Raw genomic sequence first — 21,764 nt, 5'->3', positions numbered from 1 at the left:
GAATAGATAGACTCCATGGTGGTTTAGTCACTAAATTGTATCCGACTCCTGCGACCCCATGGACAGTAGCCTGCCAGACTCCTCTGTCGATGGGATTGTCCAGGCAAGAATACTGGAATGGGGTGCCATTTCCTTCTCCAGGGGATCTTCCCAACCCAGGAATTGAACCGGTCTCCTGCCTTGCAGGCAGTCTCTTGGCCACATGAGCTACAAGCGGAGCCCATACTTCATGAACGTGTGACGCCTCAATCGGGTGGCTCTGCGTGGCCAAGAAGCCCAACACGGCAGATCGGCCGTCCTCCAGCAGAGCCCTGGCATCAGGAAACGAGAGGCAAGCAAAGACGAGCGACGGCTGCTTTATAGCCTACGGCCTTTTGACTTGAGATCCTACCCTGTTCCTTGGCCCTGGCTAGGGTTTGGTGCCACAACTGGATCGGGGTGGGGCCCAGACAGCCCTCGGTTGAGCCCCCTCTTAAACCTGTACGGTCTGGTTGGCTCTGGCCGAGACCAGAGTCCCCAGTGCACCTAAAGGATGCTGGCCCGAACCTCTGGTCTTGAAGAGCTTGGAAAAGTCACAGCCTCCACGGTTCCTGGAGTCAATTTCAGGAGGTAATTTGCTCACTCTTTTTATGTAAGTAGAAAGTCTATGAAGATATGCTCAACACTGAAAAGGATTAGAGTAATTGAAATCAAATCTAAAATAAGGTATCAGTTCACAGCAGTCAGAATGGGTTTCATAATAAGGTCTACTACACATACCTGTAAAAAACCGTAATTCCAAAAGATAGATGCACCACAATGTTCACATAACCAGGAGATGGAGGCAGACTAGATATTCAGCAACAGAGGGATGGATAAAGACGATGTGTGTCATATGTACACTGGAATATTATTCACAAAATGAACCAAATCATGCCATTTGCAGAGTTGTGAATGGGCTTAGAGACTGTCAAACGAGTATAGTAATTCAGAAAGAGTAAAACCTACATTGTATAATGTTGTTCCTATGTGGAACCTAAGAAAATGAAAAAGATGAGCTTTTATGTTAAGGAGAAATAGAGACACAGACATAGAGAACATGTGCAAGGCTGTGGCACAGGGAACTGGGAAATGGGACTTAAAGACACACACTCGCAGGAGGGATAGTCGCTCAGTCGTGTCCGACCCTTTGCGACCCCATGGACTGTAGCCCGCCAGGCTCTTCTGTGCATGGGATTCTCCAGGCAAGGATACTGGAGTGGGTAGCCATTCCCTTCTCCAAAGGATCTTCCTGTTTCAGGAATCAAACCCAGGTCTCCTGTGTTGCAGGCAGATTCTTCACCGTTTGAGCTACAGAAAAATCCGCCTGCAGTGTGGGAGACCAAGGTTCAATCCCTGGGTAGGCAAGATCCCCTGGAGAAGGAAAAGGCTACCCACTCCAGTATTCTGGCCTGGAGAGTTCCATGAACTGTATACTAAAGATATACACTGCTACATATGAAAGTGAAGTGAAAGTGAAGTCGCTCAGTCGTGAGTCGTGTCCGAGTCTTTGCAAGCCCATGGACTGTAGTCTGCCAGGCGCCTCCATCCGTGGGATTCTCCAGGCAAGAATACTGGAGTGGGTTGCCATTTCCTTCTCCAGGGGATCTTATAACACAGGTAACTAATGAAAACCTACTCTATAGCACAGTGAAGTCTACTCAATCTTCTCTGGTGATGTAACTGGGAAGGAAATCCAAAAATAGGGCATGTACATATATATATAAATATAGAGCCAATTCATTGGCTATGCAGCAGAAATGAATGTGGCATTGTAAAGCAGCTATACTGCAATAAAAAATCATTTTTATAAATGTCTACAGACAATGGCTGTGACTGAGGACCTGGATAAAAGGGAACCCTCCTGGGCTGTTGGTGGGGACGTACACTGGTGACCACCACTATGGAGCAAAGTGTTTGGGTTTTTTGGAAAAACTAAAAGGACAACTACCCTATGATCTGGCAATCCCTCTCTTGGGCCTATAACCAGAGAAACCGTAATTTGAAAAGACAGTTGCACCCCAACATTCATTGCATCACTACCTACAATAGTCAAGACCGAAATGCCGCCTAAGCATCCACTGACAGCTGAATGGCAAGGAAGATCACACACACACACACACACACACACACACACACACAGTGGAATATTACTAGCCGGGAAAGAATGAAATAATGCCGCTTGTGCCAACATGGATGGGCCTGTGGATTACTGTGCTGAGTGAAGCAAGTCAGAGACAAATATTATGTGATATCAATTATATTTAAAATCTAGAAAAATGGATACAAACGAACTTATTTACAAAACAGAAATAGACTCAGGGAAATAAGCGACAAACATGATCACCAAAGAAGAAATACGGGGTGGAGGGATAAAACAGGAGTTTGGGATTAACAGATTAGCCAGAAAAACATCTGCTTCATGGACTATGCGAAAGACTTTGTGTGGATCACAACAAACTGTGGAGATTTCTTCAAGAGATGGGAATACCCGACCACCTGACCTGCCTCCTGAGAAACCTGTAAGCAGGTCAGGAAGCAACAGTTAGAACTGGACATGGAACAACAGACTGATTCAAAACTGGGAAAGGAGTATGTCAAGGCTGTATGTTGTCACCCAGCTTATTTAACTTTCATGCAGAGTTCTGTTCAGTTCACTCACTCACTCCTGTCCAACTCTTTGCGACCCCATGGACTGCAGCACACCAGGCCTCCCTGTCCATCACCAGCTCCCAGAGTTTACTCAAACTCATGTCCATTGAGTCGGTGATGCCATTCAACCATCTCATCCTCTGTTGTCCCCATCTCCTCCTGCCCTCAATCTTTCCCAGCATCAGGGTCTTTTCCAATGAGTCAGCTCTTCGCATCAGGTGGCCAAAGTATTGGAGTTTCAGCTTCAGCATCAGTCCTTCCAGTGAATATTCAGGACTGATTTCCCTTAGGATGGACTGGTTGGATCTCCTTGCAGTCCAAGGGACTCTCAAGAGCCTTCTCCAACACCACACAGTTCAAAAGCATCAGTTCTTTGGGGCTCAGCTTTCTTTATAGTCCAACTCTCACATCCATACATGAGCACTGGAAAAACCATAGCTTTGACTAGACAAACCTTTGTTGGCAAAGTAATGTCTCTGGCTTTGTAATATGCTGTCTAGGTTGGTCATAACTTCTTCCAAGGAACAAGTGTCTAATTTCTTGGCTGCAGTCATCATCTGCAGTGATTTTGGGGCCCAAGAAAATAAAGTCTCTCACTGTTTCCATTGTTTCCCCCTCTATTTGCCATGAAGTGATGGGACCAGATGCCATGATCTTAGTTTTCTGAATGTTGAGTTTTAAGCCAACTTTTTCACTCTCCTCTTTCACTTTCATTAAGGGGCTCATTCATTCTTCTCTTTCTGCCATAAGGGTGATGCCATCTGCATATCTGAGGTTATTGATATTTCTCCCTGCAATCTTGATTCCAGCTTGTGCTTCATCCAGCCCAGCGTTTCTCCTGATGTACTCTGCATATAAGTTAAATAAGCCCAGTGACAATATACAGCCTTGACATATTCCTTCTCTGATTTGGAACCAGTCTGCTGTTACACCTCCAGTTCTAACTGTTGCCTCCTGACCTGCATACATGATATACAGAGTACATCATGTGAAATGCAGGGCTGGATGAAGAACAAGCTGGAATCAAGATTGCCAGGAGAAATAGTAATAACCTCAGATACACAGATGATACCATCCTAACGGCAGAAAGTGAAGAAGAACTAAGGAGTCTCTTGGTGAAAAAGGAGAGTGAAAAACTGGCTTAAAACTCATCAGTCAAAAAACTAAGATGATGGCATCCGGTCCCATCACTTCATGGCAAATAGATGGGGACACAGTGGGAACAGTGACAGACTACTTTCTTGGGCTCTAAAATCACTGGTCTGCCCCAGTTCAGCGCCCCCGGGCCACGGCGATCAGAGCCCGGGCGTCAGTACGGGATGGTGCCCAGTGCGGGCGCGTGGTGAGCAGCACGTCCGATGGGCACGCGGTGCTTTAGATCAGCTGACCACCCCGGGCCCAGGTGATTGGTCGAGTCCTAGTATTAGAAGCCGCTGAAGCCGACCAGGGATTCGGAGACTTGAGTCCCACTCCCCACACTTGCAGGGACTTCTGCGTCCTGAGGCCAACTGTCCCCTCTTGACTCTTTACTGCGGAGTCTTGCCCCAAGGCCACACAAGTGGAGCCCAGAACCGAGGCCACCTCCGAAGTGGGCTGAGCCCCTTTGTTGCAATTGCCAAAAGTCCCCCCTGGGTATCAGCGGCTGGCCTCCTGACCGCAAATTAGGCAGAAATGCTCACCCTGGCGCTCAGCTTATGTTGCTCGGAAGTGTTTGTCGCTCAGTCGTGTCTGACTCTTCTGTGACCCCATGGACTGCAGCCCTCCGGGCTCCTCCATCCATGGGATTCTCCCGACAAGAACACTGGAGTGGGTAGCCATGCCCTCCTCCACGGGATCTTCCCGCCCCAGGGATCAAACCCACACCTTCTGCATCGCAGGCAGTCTGTACCGTCTGAGCCACTAGGGAAGCCCCAAATAATCACCTAATGCCAGCCTTCCAGCAGGAATTTTCTGTCTTGAGACTGTAAGAATTGGCTGCTAAACCTGCACGGGATCCCCCTGGTCTTTTGGGGGGGCGGCCCTCTGTGGGTGCTTGCAGCGCCCTCATTATCTCTACTTTCTGTTCTTAATAAACCCACTCCTTTCTGAACTACTCCGTGTCTGGAAATTATTTTCCAACCAGAGCTGGGCCTCTGCAACATTCATCTCTGTGTCTCCAACCTGAGAGAATAACACCCCCCTCTGAGGAATGTCCCCGGGGCAATGTCCTCTGTAAACGGTAAACAGCTTGCTAAACATAGAGGAATGGCTGCGTCAGAATGGAACCCACACGTTTCGGATTTTAAAAGGAAATTTTATTTTCATGTTATAACGTGATTACAAACTCCTCTAAAAAAAAAAAAAAAGCAAAGATGAATTTAAAATATTGATATACATATTTATCTAAAAAGCCAAAGAGGAAAAGAAACACCCTGCAAAATACAGGGATTCGTATCAGAAAACATTTATACACAAAAGCTTGTATACAGCGAGACTGAATTACACACCAAGGATCTTATTCAATTACAAATGCTCCTCAGAAGAGTCTCTTGTTGCTTGATATATATTTTTTTCTTTTACAAAAGTTTAAAATATCTTAAAAAATAGTTTGAAGTTTCAAAAAATGTCCTGATGAACCAGACATTTCTGGAAGGAGGCAAAGACCTATGTTCTCAGCTTTCTCTCGTGCTAAATACAGTCACAGTTGCTAGGGATTTGAAAATTAATTGGGTGAAACAAAAAATGAAGCCGACATCTCAGTTTGAAGTCAAATATATAATAAGATGCTTCAGCCCCCCACCCCAGGGAACAGGGCAGAACGTGTCTGCAGCGACACCCGTGGAGAGGCAGACCCAGGGACAAAGGCTGCCCCCTGGCTCCGGGGCGTCCACACCCCTCTCCGAGTTCGATGCCTGACTTCGTTGTTTTGTGCTTGTTGGGATTTTTGCACAGTGATATTCGCGGCGTCCACGTGGACGGCCTGGTTCCCCAGACCTTGGGTCTGAGGGCTGGATGGGGCCTCTGGCTGCCTCGAGGGGGGTTCCTTTCTTGGGTTCCTTCCTGGCCAGTCTCTGAGGCCTGGGGGTGGGGAGGAATGGTGGGGGGTAGCGCTGAGAGATGCTGGCTGGGCCCCTGACCGCTGTGTGGCACCTGGGGACACGGGGACACTCTGGGCCAGGCTGAGTAGGACCCCTGCTCCCCTTACACTGTCCCCTCCACCGTCTTGGGGACCTGGGGAGAGAATGTGGGACCAGAGGCTTTGCAGAGGGAGCTGCCCAGGGCCCAGAAACCACCTGAGGCCGCTCTGTGATGGCTTTGGATGTCCCACGTGGCCTCAGGCTAGATCCTGCCATCTCCTGCATCCCTGCTCTCAACGCCTGGCTCCCAGAGGCCTGCTGGGTGGGGGGCCGGGGGCCGGGGCTGCCTGTCCCACTGAGCTGCAGCTTGGGGTCCAGCCGGCCCCTGAGGGCGCTCACAGGGTCCCTGGACTCTGGGGACGGAGCATGCCCTTTGCCATAAGGCTGGTCTTTGGTCTTCAAGGCGAACATGCCCCTTTGCCAATGAGGGCGCTGACTGGGAGACCCAGGAAGCCTCTCCATCACTGGGGACCGCAGGGGCGAACAGGGCCCAGGCCCAGCTCCATGAAGCATCTCCCTGGGTGAGACCGTCCTGGGGCCCTGCCCCATTTCTGCACCCTAGAAACATCCTTTAAGCCTCCCTCTTGCCTCCCTTCCAAATCTGGCTGCAAACATCAGAATTCCGTCCCAGGTAGAGCACAGGCAGGGGGCCTGCCCAGAGACAGGCGAACCAGTCGTGAGCTCCAATGACAAGTTTCCTTTATGCGGAGACATCAGAGGCACACGTCATTACATAAGGTACTCGCAGAGCCGAGTTCTATGGATACACAGGAGCTGGGGGGTCAGGCGGGGGCTGGTGACTGGGGACAGGTGCCCGGAGATGGGCGAGGACCCGGTTTGGGAGAGTGGCTGACCTTCCTTCCAGGCGGGGCCTGGAGGCTTGGTCTGCGTGTGTCTTTGGTCTAGAATTTGGTCTGGGAATCGTAGAAGAAGGGGCCGTTTCCGGGCCATTTCCAGAATGTTGCGATTTGCCAACCATCCCGAAATGCTGTGGCCTTTCGCCGGGGTCCGGGGCCCCCCTGAGCCCCTGCACGTGACCTGTCCCCAGTCACTGACAGTGGTTAGTTTACTAAAGCTCCATAAGACAAAGAAGAGGTCACATTGCTACTCAATAAAACTGGGAAAAAACAAAAACAACACCAGCAAATCAGACACAGTGGCAACCATAAATACACAGTGAGATGGGAACGTAGACTTGCTGACGGTTTGGAATAGGGTGGGGTGTTGTTTGGCAGAGTATCGCCATGGAGACGGGACTGCAACCACACGCCAAAGATGGGAGGTTCAGAGTCACCTCTGCCCCCTGGGAAGGCGACACCTGAGGCCCCACCCCTGCATGGGTTTGGGGAGGGGGGGTCCCAGGGTTCATAGAACCCCTGCTCTGAACGCGGAGCGGGACCGCGCTCCACAGCCCCGGAGGCGATCACTGCCCTTTGTACGGGATGATGGTTCGGTTTACTTTAGACTCTGGGCTTGGAAGTGTCTGTTTAAATGGCACAGTTGAGGTCCAGATGCGGGCTGGGCGGGATTCTAAAGGTGGGGTGCCTTCTGTCCTGGTTCAGAGAGGGACACCCGTTTCCAGGGTGCCTGCCCTGACTCAGCTTCTGCCTGCGGTCCCCACCCACTGCACGCCTGACCCCAGCTTTTGTAGGGGAGGGGGCAAAAGCGACACCTTAGCTCCCAGGTGACCCGCGTGGGTTGCACCTGTGCCTGAACTCGCAGGAGAGTTTGGGGAGCACCTCGCCCCAATAACAGCTCACTCCTGGAGCTCCCTGCTGGGCACCAGGGTGACCCTGGGCCGGGGTCTTCAACAAGAGCCTCTGGGAAACGAGGCCGGAGCTGAGGGTGGAGTGAGGAGGGAAGGAGCAGCCCCTCGCCCGACACCAGGCCCCCCACCTGCTCCGGGGCACTTGGGCGCACATCCTTTGGTCCACTGGCTTACCCCTCGACCCTCACCAAATACATCATGCTTCTCCAACAGGCAGCTTCAAGAGATGCCAGCTGGGGAGGTCGGCCGGAAGCTGATAGGAGCCCCCTTCTAAGGCAACAGACCCATCCATGTGAGGTCTGGAGCCTGGAGACGCCCAGTTCCTGCGGGGCCAGCCTCCACTTGCTTGAGGGGATACCCCGGGGAAGGACGCCTCTCACTCTCATCCTTCTGACTATCCACCCTCAATCCTGAAATAATAGGGACCCTCCCGATGCAGGGGTCCCCGGCGCTCTTAGCATCCGACTTTCGCCGTTGGGCCTCTACTGTGGACTCTGAGTCCCTTTTCTTGAGGGTTGGTTTACGGTTTGGGCATCTCTCTTGTTGGCTAAGATAGCGTCACAAGGCGCCTTCCTCTCTCCAGCCCCTTGGGGTCTGGCCAGATAGCTGTTTGCTTCACTTGAACCAGGTCTGCGGGTACGACACCTTTAAAATTCCACCCAGGGTTCTGGTCGGTGGCGGGGGGGGGGGGCGGGCAGAACTTTCTGCCAGTTGCACAAGCACCGAAGAATTGCTTTTAAAAACGAGATCTATTGCTGGCAAGATCAATTCAAGTGGTAAAAGTGCTTGACGATCTCTACGTGTGTACATAGTTACATGTAAAAAAAAATACAAAGAAAATTTTACCAAGTCCCCATAAAATACATCTGATTCTGTATGAAAGTTCTGCCTTGCCCCGGACAGCTGCCCGTGGGTTTGCTTTTTTGTACAAAACATCCCCAGATCAAAAGGAAATACACATACACACAACACCACACACGCTCACACACACACACACACACACACACACACAGAGTAACATTTTCTGTGACAATTGAAAAAATAAACAAAAACCCTAGTGCAAATATAAAGCTTTGTAAACCTGGTCCTACGAGAATCTAATGTTAGTAAACAGCAGGAGAACGGCCCGTCCGCCGGAGAGCGCTCACATCATGGTCTCCACGATGATGTGGGTGGGTTTCCTGAGCGTGTTGTTGAGGGCCATGCGTGAACTGTAGGGCATGGCCCCCTCGTGCTCCACGGCCCAGCGGTTGGGCTCCCTCGGGGTCAGCAGGTACTTGAGTCTCTGGAGAAGGAAGGGGACAGGCGCGGGGAGACGGGTCAGGCCCTGCGGGTTCCCTCTTCACCTCGCGTCCTGCCGGGGTGCCGTGTGACCTCCGCCAAACCCCTGCCCTCTCTGGACCTCCCATTTTTCATCTCCTGGCAAATAGAAGCCTTGAACCAAGGTGCCCCAGGCCCTGAACGAGGGCAGAGCTCCCGGCAGGTAGATTCCTTGGCCAAGGGGACTCCTGCCTCCACACTCTTTCCCCCATAGAGCTGAAATACGCCTCCTCGGGATTCTTGTCCCCACTATCTCCCTGACTTGCAAAGCAGCTGAGTTTCTGCAGTTCGTATGCCCGAGGCTGGATGACTGTCTTGAGCCTCCCATGGCTCCCAACCTTCCCAAACTCCCCCATCTCCACAAGCTACAGGTCCTGCCCTCTCCACATCCCCGCTGGGGTCCTGGAGACCATGCTGCCTGTCTGCGCTGCCCCGCCCATCAGGCCAGAGGCTGGACCACTGCCGGGTGTGAGGCAGCTGGTTCTTTCCCAGGTTGCCTGATCACTGGTGAGGGGAAAAAAGCCCCTCTCAGGACACCCAAGAAACCAAAGCAGAGCTGAGACTCGACCCAGGGCTCCCGCCACCCAGCCCACCGCCTGCCAGGTGGCCACTCAAAGGCTTCAAGAGGAAGCAGTGGCCAACAGGAAACCCTCTGTCTCGGCATCCACGTTCATTGCAGGTTTACAACAAGGCTCAAAAGCTGCTTGGTAAAAGCTACAATATTTCATTTGAAAATCCAGATTTCCACCTGCTCTTTAAAAACCACAAGCTCTGGCAAGCAGAGGCCCACATCTCCTTGATAATTCGGGGTGGGGGGCCCAGAACTGGGAGCCTGACCACCTCCTGTGATGGTGCCTGAGCCCCCGCGCCCCAGTGCCCCCCACACCCCAGCTGGGGCGGCTGCCTGGACCTGGAAGGAACCAGACTGGAGGCCAACACAGGTGGGTGGCGGCTGGCTGCCTTCAGAGGAGGGGGCTTCGGGGAACCGTCAGGTCAGGTCTGGGGGTGTGAGGATCGGACGTGACCCGGGGGTGGACTCGAATTCCTCCCCGACACCAACCCTGCTCTGCCTGAACCTCTAAACGTGAGATGGAGCAGGATTTTAAAATTAGGATTCCAAGGGACAGAAGGCAGTGACCTCTTGGGGCGGCTAAGGGCATTCAGCACTGCCTTCCAACGCCGCCAATTAACCCTTCAGTCTCTGGGTGGCAAGAGAAATTCCTGGAAATTCCGGGGGGGCGGGGCTGGATCTGTCCCAGGCACACTATGTCCGTGCTTTGATAAATGAGAGGGCTATTCAGCATTCTGGCTGAATCCTGGGGTCCTTCCTTATAGCCTCTGAGAAAACACAATGGACCCAGGGCCGCAGGGACACTCCAGAGGCTTTCCTGGCCCAGACAGACCCCAGCCTCATGGCTTCCTCCCTGGCACACCCCTGCCTACTTCCTCCGTCTCGGGAAGGCCTGTCCCCTCCTCCCCCCCCAGCCCCCGACCAACGACATCTCCCCCCTCAACCAGGCCCCTGCCCACAAGGAAACTGCCCAGCCCAGGAGGGAGTCAGGGCCCCCGGACATCCTGGCTCCAGATTTTTAAGAGAATAACAATAAAAACAGCCCAGAACAAAACAGTGCCGTCCTGGAGCCAGCCCAAGCCCAAAGGTTAAGGGAGAGTCTAAGAAAAGGATTTCTTGGAAAGAGCCAGGGCCTGTAACCTCCAGGACTGTTGGAGGAATTTCGGAGAGGATGGATTCGGGGGATGGTTGGGGGAGAGGGGGAGGAGACCCACTGGGGCAGAGACCCTGGAGCCAGAGCTTCTGCTTGGTGCAGAGGTGGCCTCTTTCCGAGGGTCCGGCGGCAATCGGGGCCACCAGTCTGGGAAGGGGGGACACCAGCGTGGGCTGGGCTCAGCCCTCCCCCCCAGCTCCTGTCTCAGCAACAACCTGGCCGCCTCTGCTCTGGGGGCGAAGCCGTGGCTCTCGTCTTGGCATCTGAAGCCACTGCCCCCTGGCCCGCTGCCTGGCCCCCAAAGGTGCCACCGCTGCCCCGTCTTCCCGCCACGCAATCTCCTGCCCGCAGCTTCAGCCGCGCCGCAGGGGGAAGGAGGGGCCTGGGGCTCAGAGAGGGCCAGCGCGGGGCCCCAGGTCACACACCAACTGCCAGCTAGCTGGCCTTCAGCATCCTGCCCCCGGCGGGGGGCCCCGGGTGCTTACCACGAGGAAGGGCCCTTCGGTCTGGCCGAGGCGGACCACCATGACCAGGGGGACGCACACCATGGAGGACAGGGCCAGGCACCAGCCCAGCCCGATGGCCCAGGTGGGGTACGTGTAGACTTTGTTGTAGGTCAGGGGTACATACTTGACGAGAGAGAAGACAAAACATCCCTGTGGGGAGACAAGGGGGCGGTCAGGGGCTTCTGGGGCCAGGGCGGGGCCCCCCCAAGGGGCCCACACTCCTCCCCCTCTGCTGCTGGAGCGGTTGCCCTGCTCAGAACCCTCTGCCGCTCCGCAGGGCCTTCCGGACGCACGGTCCTCCTCTGGCCAGCAATGCCCGGCCACCTGCCCACCGCCTCCTCCTGCACGGCTATGCTATGGATCCCAGTGTCTCAGCCCCGCCGGGGCCCCTGGGGACCTCTGGGCAGGCTGCTTCCACCCATGGGACTGCCTTCCTGCATCTTCTCTGCATCCCAGCGGCCCACGTGGATCCAGTGGTAGAGAGACCACCTGTCAGGCCCCTGACCGCCCGGGCGGAGCTGGGCAGGACCCTCGGGGCGCCCTTAGAACGAAGTGCAAACACGCACGCGTGCGCGTGGGCCCAGGGGCCAAGTTGCTTCAGTCACGCCTGACTCTGTGCAACCCCACGGGCTGCGGCCCGCCAGGCTCCTCTGTCCATGGGGAGCCTCCAGGCAAGAATGCTGGAGTGGGTGGCCGTGCCCTCCGCCACGGGATCTTCCCGGCCCAGGGAAGATCGAACCCACGTCTCTTACGTCTCCTGCGTCGGCAGGCGGGTTCTTTACCACTGGCGCCACCGGGAAAGCCCGCTGGCTGATAGAGCAGATGGCATTTTGTGGGGGGCAGTCTGCAGCTCAGGTGATAAAAGGGCACAGCTGCTCTCGGGGATAAAGAGACAGCCTACGCGGTCACTGCTACTCAGCCCCACATTGGTCGGCCTCCTTGTTTAACAAATGGGGATGCGGGGGCCTCAGGGGGAAGGGACACGGTGGCCTGGAGACTGAGGTCCCTGGGGGCATCCCCCGGCACCCAGTTCCTAAACACGGGGGACAGTCTACTCTCTGAGCTCGCCGTGGTCTGAGCGGACAGCGGCGGCCCGGCCCCTGCTCCGAGGCCCAGCTGACACGGGTTTGTCGGAGGCCCGCACTGAGCCGACGCTGAGTTCACAATGGGCGCGCGGGCGGGTGAAACCGTCAAGCCCTGGGGTAGGGACGGTGGCCCACGGCCACGCAGGAGCATACTCACAATACAGAGAAGCGGGGTGACCACGGCCCAGCAGTACTTCATCCAGGGCCCCGGCCGGTAGCCGATCATGTCTTCAATACCATCGTAGAAGTTATCGCTGCCTGCAAGAGTCAGAGGCAGACGGACGGTGATCCGGCGTCCCAGACGCGGCGTCCGCCCCGGGAACCTCACGGCAGGGGCTCAAGGGCCGTGGGATCGGGGTGGGGCGAGGAGGAAGGGGTGTCTCCAGGGCCTCACCCAGGTCTGTGTACCTGTCCACACCACATAGACCCGGCACACATTTACCTGAAAGGATCTGAAATTCACGGGTCACTGGGTAGCCCGTATTTTTTTAGCAACCTCAGGCAGAGTCCCAAATCCTGGTGTGGCCATCCCAAGGACTCGAGGAGGTCAGAATGGACCATTCCTGGACTCCAGGGGTGGTTCACCAAAGACAGACCGCTGCAAGGCCAAACTCTGTGTTTGTCAAGGCATCGGATCACACCTTGAACTTTCAGCCTGGAGAGAAGCTTCCACGTGGCTACAGTCGTATTTGTGGTGAAAGGGGAAGGGTCCAGGCAGGGAACAGCATTTGTGTTTGATGCAAAATGAAATTCCCACGAGAATTCTGTTTCTGAAGCTTCTAAAGAGAGAAGCCCAAAGAGGAGACCTGAGAAAAGCAGGCAAACGTCTCTACTCACCATATATCCAGGCAATAGCAAAACATTCAAAGAACGCCACCCACAAGAGGCATACACCGCTCGCTGCGTAGTAGTCAAAGAGCTGAAAGACGTACATGCCGCCCTGCGAAGAGAAAGCCAGAGGAGGTGAACTTGCTATTCGGCCTCTAAGTCCCTCCATATGTAAAGAGTTCTGGCCTGTCAACAAGAAATAGAAAGCCCAGGCTGGGGGGGGGGGGCGGGGGGGATTGGGCAGAGGCCGTGAGGACCAGATAACTGTGTTAAAGGATGCTTAGCTTCATGACAAATTTAAGTCAAAAAGTAAAAACTTAATTAAAAAAGACACACACAGAAAGAAATGAAAGCAAAACATGTCTTTCTTCACACAAAAAAGAATGGGTTCGCTGAAGCCTGTTTCCAACAGAGGGGCTTAAAACCCCCGGTGGCCAACAGAGAAGACGTCAGTGAGACCGAGCTGCTCGGCATGTGAACCTGTGATCTGCCTTTCCAGGGGTGTTTCTTACAGACACTTCGGGAAACGCATTTATTTTGAGTTCCGGGAAGGAAGACTGGGGATGTGAAATCCTGATCTGGGGGTCAAATGCAAGCCTGGGCCGGAGAGTAAGGAGAGACGGGTGGTGGGCGCTGGGGAGATGAGCCCGCGGCCCGGGCTAGGCTCACACGCTCGGCTCCCCTGCAGGCCGGCCGGAGAAGGGCCACTGCCCACAGCAGTGGGGATGGAGCTGCTGTCAAAGGGGATTTCGGCCGAAGCACCCCTTCCCCGGGCCTCGGGATGAGGAGAGATGGAGGGCAGCAGGTGGTCACGGTGTTGCCAGGGTAACAGGGAAGTGGGGCAGGGCGTCTGGCTGGAGGGCGGGATCCTAAGTCACCCCCTGCTGCCCCTGGGTGGGGTGGGACCCTCAAAAGAGGGACAACCTCAGTTGCCGGGTGGGGGGCCGCAGGGAGGCAGTGTGGCCTTGAACTGACCTGGGAAACACAGTGAGAGCACCCAGGGCCCTGCCGGGGGGGGGGGGGTCCCCTCGTGCCAGGCGGGAGCCACCTACCTCCGTCACCATGGTCAGCCCCAGCAGGTAGCTGACGCAGCATATGGAGGCGATGAAGATCTCCCGATGAAAACCCTTCCTTAGCAAGGATGGGTGCAGATCAACCAAGGACGTGATCTGTCCTTCCACTTCCACGAACTGGGGAGGGAAGGAGAGCCATGAGCAGCGGGCCAGCACCCCCTCGGCTCGGGTTGTGGGGGGCCACGTCCATGCCGCGGAGGGGCTCCGCATGCTGAGTCCCGTCGGGCCAGGCCTGGTGGGCCCCGCGCGGCTCTCCAGATAGTCCATGCCCCTGAGGCCCCTCCGCCCGGCACACTTGCTGGCTGGTGTGTCAACGCGGGCAACCTCCCGCTTGGGTCTGGGTTTTCCTGGAAGCTGAGGGCAGTGCCCCCTTATTTCTGGGCCTTGGGCACCCAGTCCGGCCAGGTACATAGCAGCACGTGACCTATGGGTGGTGACCCAGGCAAGTCTGGGCTTCAATTTCCAGACTGAAGACTCAGACGGTGGTTTTTAACCCTGTGGGGACCGTGGCTCCACGGGAGGATTCCGCACACATTGCGTACACGCCCACAGGCCCATGTGCATGAGTCAAATGCTGCCCGCAACCCCAGGAACTCATCCCTGGGCTCCCAAAGGTGATGGAAAGGCCAGTCCATAGGTAACCTTCGAGGGTGACCCTCGGTTTTTCTAAACCTTCCCACTGTTGCACCTAACGATTTATCCCAGGGGGACGTTTCACATCAGTCCACGGAGCCGCCTCGGTTCTCAGACGGGGGCGTTAACCCTGTCCTGTGGATGCGTATCGCAAGGATCTTAGTGACTTCACGACCTCAAGGAAGGTGCCCCGCAGACCGTCTCCAACTTCCGTGGCGGCCGACCTGGGCCGGACCACGTCTGTCTCTAGGCACCTATCCGCAGCACAGTAGTCTAGAGGTACGGTTTGGGGTGAAAGGGCACGCTGACGCATTTTCATTGGAGTGACCACAGCCAAACGGCTCGGCTAGCCAACACACCCTCTGAGGCCATCGGAGTCCACTAGACGTCCAAAAGCTAAAACCTCAACCTGTCAGCTCTTTCCTCTGGGACAGACACTGGGAGGTTTGCTTCCACAGCCTTCCTGCAAGACACGGCCAATGGCTGGCTCCTCTGGGAAGCATCACGGGAGAATCAGGGAACACACATACACGGGAGCAGGTCCTTCCCGTGTGTTCAAAGGGGCTGGGAATTCAGAGAAACGATGACCAAGAAGCTCTTGGAAGGGGTCCCAAGAGAGCAGGGGGCAGGTGCTTAGACCTCTGATTGATGTCTCAGCCAAAGGGGTGCTGAGTCTAAAAGGCCAGTGAACCAGAGCAGATCGGCAGATCTGACATTAACCTTGTAAAGGAGTTAAGGTTCTTCCCCGTTTTGAGATTTGAAAATCAAAGACAGGCAGATGCAGGGTCACCGAGAGTCAGGGCCAATACCGGCACAAGCCCCTCGTTTCTGATCGCTGCGGCCCTGGGGGGCACCACGCCAGCCCCTCCACCAGCCTCTCCAGACCTGACTCGCTGAATATGACACAGACCCGCCTTCTCAGAGCCTCTGCTTCCTTCACTATAAAGTGAGAGCATCCCATCTGCTCCACAGGGGTGAGGAGGATGGGAAAGGGTTAGAGTAAATGGGTGATGGGCTGATTCCTGTTAATACACGGCGGGGGCTGGGGGGTTGTGCTCCTGGGGGAGGGGGTATCCAGTTCTCCTTTCCTCTGCCGCCTGCACGCACACACCGCGCCCCCGCTCAGGCCGCGCGCATACCGCGTCCCCGCTAGGGGCCGCACGCACACTGCACCCGCCTTGGGCTGCGCACACACCGCGTCCCCCTCTGGCTGCGCGCACACACCGCGCCCTCCTCGGACTGCGCGCACAGCGCACACCGCGCCCCCGCTCAGGCCGCACGCATACCGCGTCCCCGCTAGGGCCGCACGCACACCGCACCCGCCTCGGGCCGCGCACACACCGCGTCCCCCTCGGGCTGCGCGCACACCGCGCCTCCCTCAGGGAGGCCAGCGAGAGCGACAGGCATCTGTCTCCACGTGGTGACCGTCCCACTCCCTCTCTCCGCAAACACCCCTCAGCCAAAGAGAATGCTCCCGAACCTAGGGACCCCCTCCTCGGCTGAGTGGGGCGCGCGCTCCCTGAGACTGGCTGTGCATCTCTGCACGTCCACAGGAGGGAGCTATGTGCTGGGGGTTGAAACTCAAGCGGAAAGGCCGGCCCGTCCCTGGTGGTCCAGAGGTTGAGTCCACCTTCCCGCGCAGGGGACACCGGTTCCATCCCTGGCTTGGAACGAAGACCCCACGTGCTGCCGGGCAACTAAGCCCGCGCGCCACCACTGGGACCCGACACAGTCAAAAATAAGCAAGTAAATATCTTTTTAAAAAAGGGAAGGCCAGCTCGCAGGGATGAACTGGCAGCTCTGGGAGCCATCAGGCATGGCTTCAGTCCCTAACCCGCTGGGTGCGGCCGAGTCCCGGCTGTCTCTGAGCCTAGCTTCCGCGGCTCTGGGGGACAGTTGTACGTAAATACGGGACACAGCGTACTAAGGAGCTGATGCTTAAAAGCGAGGCGGCGACGGGAGGAATAGGGGGTTTTCGTGGGGACAGGCTTTCCGTTTGGGAAGATGAGAAAGTTCTGGAGATGGTGGTGATGGCTACGACGACATGAGTGTGCTTAATGCACGGATCGAGCACTCACAAATGGGCGCTCAGTGGCTTCAGTCATGTCCGGCTCTGCGACCCTATGGACTGTAGCCCGCCAGCCTCCTCTGTCCAGCGGGATTTTTCCAGGCAAGAATACTGGACCGGTTTGCCATTCCCTTCTTCAGACAATCTTCCCGACGCAGGGATCAAACCAGCGTCTCCTCCTTTGCAGCTGGGTCCTCTACCTCTGAGCCGCCGGGGAAGCCATAAAGATGGCTAGAGGGTCAATTTCACGTTCTGTGTCTTTTTCCACACGTGACACGTGAAGCCTGGTCCGAGTGGACAGCTCGCAGGGTAGGGCCCTTACCATGGCTGGTGTTGATGCATCTATAAACCTTCCCCCACGTCCCGAGTTCACACGGGTGCAGCGGAGGGATCCCAGCGCTCAAAGCCCACCACGCCCCTTCCTGGGGCGTCAATCAGGCGGGTTGTTCGGTGCCGCGAGCTGCTCGCTCTGAACCAGAAGAGCTGGCGCTCTGGGCGAGGCTGCCCTGGAGAGCTTCAAACCGCCCGAAGTGAAGGGCCCACAGCCTCCACCAGGCCCCTGCTGCCTCCCTCGGGCAATCTAATGAATAACCACCTGTGCCCCTTCCGCAGCCCAAGAGGCCAGTCTGGAGATGGCCTGTTTTGTCATTTATTAACCTCTTTCTGTTTTCTTTTTTGGGTCTTGCTGAGAGCTCTGTAAGAGGTTATAAAAGCCGGCTGCCGGGGGCCTCCTAAGGCCAAGCTCATTAACCAGGGGTGATGGATGGAGCCATCTCACTGTTTACACAGCTCAAGTTCATCAACAACCTCTCGTTATTTTTGTTTCCCGTCTCCCAAATGTTTTCCTTCGGTCTTCTCTGCTAATCCTGGTCTTCTTTCTGCCAAACCCTCCGCTCTGCTCTGGACCTTGTTAGCGGACCGCCCTCTCTCCCCTGCCTGACCTTCTGAGACTTCCCATCTCCCAGGTCCTGAGTCCCGGGGGGCCCATCTGGTCACTGGCCTCCAGGCCGCTGCTTGGGGGACGGTGGGCAAGGCTCTCTCCTGAAGGGGTGCAGCCCCCGCCTCTCACAGGGTCCCAGATGCCCAGACTTCTGTGAGGCATCCGGACCCCCGGCTGGCACACGAGGCTGCCTGTCAGAGACTGGCCTCGGATGGAGGCCCCTGGCTGGCCCTGGGCACAGGACTAGCCCGCCCTGCACACCCTAACTGCCCCCTCCTGGAGCCACACTTGTGCTCTCGAGAAGGCCTCAGTGAAAACACGCCTATTTCCAGGGAAAGGAGTCCCAGGGGCTCGCTCTAACGTCCTCTGGGCACCATTGACTGCTCCCCATAGCGTGCTTCACCAAAGGCAACGAAGATATAATCATACCCATTTACCGGATGAGGAAACTGAGGCTGGGGTGGAGGAAACGTGTTCAACAAAGCAACACCGTGGGGGTGAGTGGGACTGGCAACTGAGTCTCCAAAGGCAGACACAGCCCCGGCTGACACACGCAGACACACCCTGGGGAGGGGGGAGGCCTAAGCCCTGGAGGGCTGGGACGTGGGGGTTGAGAGGTGCAGGGAAAGACAATAGGGTAATGGGGTTCCTGTCTGTGTGGGGAGGGCAGGGGGACGTTGAGCGAGGCTCTGGGGGCTCGGTTTCCCTGCAGGGGCCAAGCTCACAGACCCACGTGCCCCAGGAGGTGGCGAGCACAGCCCGGTTCCAGCTTCCGTGGCCGCGCTCAGGACTGTCAGTGGCCACTCGCGCCCCGGACAGCTGTGTTGGCCGCCTGCCGGAACGGCCTGTGCGCCGGGTCCCGCCGGGGCCTGCCCGGGGGCTCCGTGCCCCGCGGCGTGTGCCCCCACTGCGGTCTCACCCCTCTCCTTGTACCCCTGGGCCCACAACCTGAGGCTGTCTCTCTGTCCCTCGCTGAGGTCAAAGGCTCGAGCTTTGGCGCAGATGACATCCTGCTGCCGCCCTGGACCGTTCCCTCCCCCGGGGTCCAGGAACCCTTGCTGGCTGCAGCTGCTGCAGGCGTGACATGAGGCTGTGTGTGTGTGTGTTGGGGGTTGCAACCGTCTCATCACATTGCAGAGGGAGGCTCTGCCAGAACCAGGTTTCTAGGGGGGACCATTCCCCTCCGCAGGGGGCCATCCCCTCACTCTGCACGTACCTGGCTATCCAGTCCAAGCAAGAGAAGCATAATGAAAAAAAGGATGGACCAAAACGTGGGCAGCGGCATCATCGTCACGGCTTTCGGGTAGGCGATGAAGGCCAGGCCAGGACCTAAGGGGAGAGAAGATGGGGGGGGCGGGCAGAGGGGGTCATCAGTGACCGAGCTGCCTTGAGCCCCGGAGCCACACGAGACACTCGGGGTCCGGGGCGGGTCTCCCCAGTCCCCGATGCAGGGGCCCGCCTGGGGTAAGAGACCAGGCCTGTTCTCACTCGGGGTGGGACGCGTGGGGCTCAGGCGGGGGCCCGTTTTAGCATCTGTCTCCTACGCAGCAGCACGGCTGGCCTTCTCAGGAACCAGGTTCCGAGCGGACACCGGTTATGGGTGGGGGCAGACGGGACCGAGTTGGGACTCCGTCTGCCCGCTGGGGAAAGCAGGGACTCCCCGCTCCCCCCAAAACCAGAGAACCGCATCAATGTTTGCTGGAAGGAAGCAAAACCAGGGAGCGCGCTCTGGTTACCTGACTACCAATCCCTGTTTGCAGAGAAAAGCTTTCTAATGAAACAATGAACGCGTGGCCAGAAAAATGAAGACGGGACCACGCCCTGAGGGGCCCACGTGTCTTCGGGGTGAATCTGTGCACCCCCCCCAGCACTGTGACAGCTGAGGCCCAAAGCCAAGGGAGGGGTGAGCGGGGTAAGACCCCAGGCGGGCAGCCCCCTGGCCGCAGTCCAGTCCTCCGCCCACCACCTCCTCTCTCCACATCACCACGTGCCCTCAGGGGGCGGTCTCCCCGCAGGGGTGGGGGGGCAGGCTCCCGTCAGTGAACCCCAAGGAGGCTTCTCCTGCTCAGATTATTGGGTGCTGGGGCCACTTCCTTGGCAAAGGGCTCTGGTCTCCAGGGGGTGCTCTGACACGCAGGGAGAATCCCCACCAGCTCTGGGGGGTGCCTCCAATTGCAAATGTCCCCTCCCGCCTCCAGCTGGGCCTGAGCGAAGACAACCGGGAGAAGGGCTGAGTTGTAACCAAGGCCTGTGGGTCCCTCAGAGGGTCGGGAGCCGCAAAAGAGAGAAGGGCTTGGGCTAAAGAAAAAGTATAAAGTAAAATCCACAACTAAAAAAAAAAAAAGAAAAAAAGTCAAGAAATGTGAAACAAACAGGGCTGGAGGATATTTAAAACAGTAAAACAGGGATCGGGAACAAAATGAATGGTCTAAGAAAGAAAAACAAAAAACAGCTTTGAAATAAACTGTAGCCAGAAACCACATCGCACGGCGTTGACCACACGCGTGGCGGCGAGGGTGAGTCCCGTTACGTCCAGAGTCCTCCCCCATGTAAGCAAAGTCCGACCGTGACTGTGACCGTGTCCTCGGAGGCGATGGTGGAAAACCCCCAGGAGGGGTGCAAGGGCGCTCATCCCAACCCCAAAGCCCTGACTGGAGTAGGACCCTCGTCTCCACGGGGCTGGGGCCCCCTGGGACCCCCGCGTCAGCTCCGGCCTGACCGTAGGCGGCACGGGAGGGGTCAACCCGGCCGCTGAGAGACAGATGTAAAATGGGGCCCCCACCCCAGCCCACCCCCGCCCGCCCGCTGGGCCCTGAGGCTTCTGGACAGCTACTTCTGTATTTCAGTGCGTGGCCTTTCTCAAGCCAGACTCGGGGAGAGGGTGTGAGCATCCTTCTCTGAAAGCAAGGGGACTGAAGACGGAGGGCAGGAGACGCCGCAGCCGCTGAGCCCCTGGGGCAGCAGAGACGCCCACGCTACGCTTCATTTGCAATGTGCGCTCCTCAGGGCTAAATAATTATCTTGTTCCAATGCACTTCGCTCAATATGGCTCTTGTTAAAAAGCTTATTAGCGAAATAATCACCCTTGATGTGTCGGCTGTTCAGACATCACCGTGGGGGAATAAACAACAAGGTCTTTGAAGTGAACGGGAATAAGACACGACTTAGCTTGATGGTGAAGACGTAGGTTACGGTACCTAGCTGTCTGCAGAGAAGGATCTATTTCATGTACCGACAGATTACCTCCCACCGCTCAACTCCCTCCACGCTCCTGGCCATTCCCCACCAATCAGAATTGGTTGGCAAGCCCTCAGCTGAAGAATAGCCATTTGCAAAGGGGGTGTCAACTCTCCCCTCCGTCACTCTGCCAGACTCCCACACGGGCGTGGCTTCTTCACTTCTGCAACTACTTCCTGGGTCCCTCAGTCTCCAGCCTGCCTCTGAGGGCTCCCAGGGAAGGAGAACTCTGTCTAAACGTCTGATCTGGGACCTGGGACAGGGCAGAGGTGCGTGGGGCCGAGGCGTGGGCCGGCCAGGACTGCCCTGCGGCACTGGGTGAAGGAGGGGGCCGGGGTGGGGGGAAGCGGGGCCTGGGGCTCCGAGAGGCTCACACACCACGGGCCTGAGGCCATCACATACGTGCAGGGTGGGACGGGGAGGCCGGAGGGGGCACGTCCTCACGTGAGAGGGGCCTGTCCAGCCTCTGGTGGGCACCCTGCCCAGGACACCGCAGATCCGACCTTGAGCAGCCAAGCTGCTGGTCACAGGGGTGGCGCTGACCTCTGAATACACGATGCTGAGGTCCCCAAGCTCCAATACTAGGGTCTCCGGCTGGGGAACAGGACACCACCCTGTGTTTCCAACAAGGGCAAGGACTCCAGCCTGCGCCCCGACAGTCGGGACCTTGCGGTTTCCTCTCGGCCCTGGGAGAAGCCTCAGTCTAGGACCTTCACCTGCCCCCAGGTGGCCCCTGAGGGCTCCTGGCAAGTTGGGAGGTCAGGCTGGGCACAAGCGCAACAACCGCCCTCTGGGT

At 56.8% G+C, this 21,764-nt stretch overlaps 1 protein-coding gene across 5 annotated transcripts in view; it reads right to left on the bottom strand.

Annotated features, from left to right (window-relative positions):
* Window positions 1-4,947: 4,947 nt before the first annotated feature.
* Window positions 4,948-21,764, bottom strand: part of SLC6A6 (solute carrier family 6 member 6) — an 82,211-nt gene continuing 65,394 nt past the window's right edge. For all 5 annotated transcript variants that reach the window (XM_043442173.1, XM_043442176.1, XM_043442177.1 and 2 more), the window contains 6 exons: window positions 18,948-19,060; window positions 14,070-14,207; window positions 13,027-13,129; window positions 12,347-12,447; window positions 11,084-11,254; window positions 4,948-8,839 (listed from right to left, as the gene is read on the bottom strand). In XM_043442173.1, the coding sequence (XP_043298108.1) occupies window positions 8,699-8,839; window positions 11,084-11,254; window positions 12,347-12,447; window positions 13,027-13,129; window positions 14,070-14,207; window positions 18,948-19,060 (767 nt within the window). In that variant the 3' untranslated portion in view covers window positions 4,948-8,698. The remainder of the gene's footprint in view (window positions 8,840-11,083; window positions 11,255-12,346; window positions 12,448-13,026; window positions 13,130-14,069; window positions 14,208-18,947; window positions 19,061-21,764) is intronic.

This window comes from Cervus canadensis, chromosome 22 (genome assembly GCF_019320065.1).
Source record: "Cervus canadensis isolate Bull #8, Minnesota chromosome 22, ASM1932006v1, whole genome shotgun sequence".
Lineage (NCBI taxonomy): Eukaryota > Metazoa > Chordata > Mammalia > Artiodactyla > Cervidae > Cervus > Cervus canadensis.
This window is presented reverse-complemented; position numbering and strand designations above follow the sequence as displayed.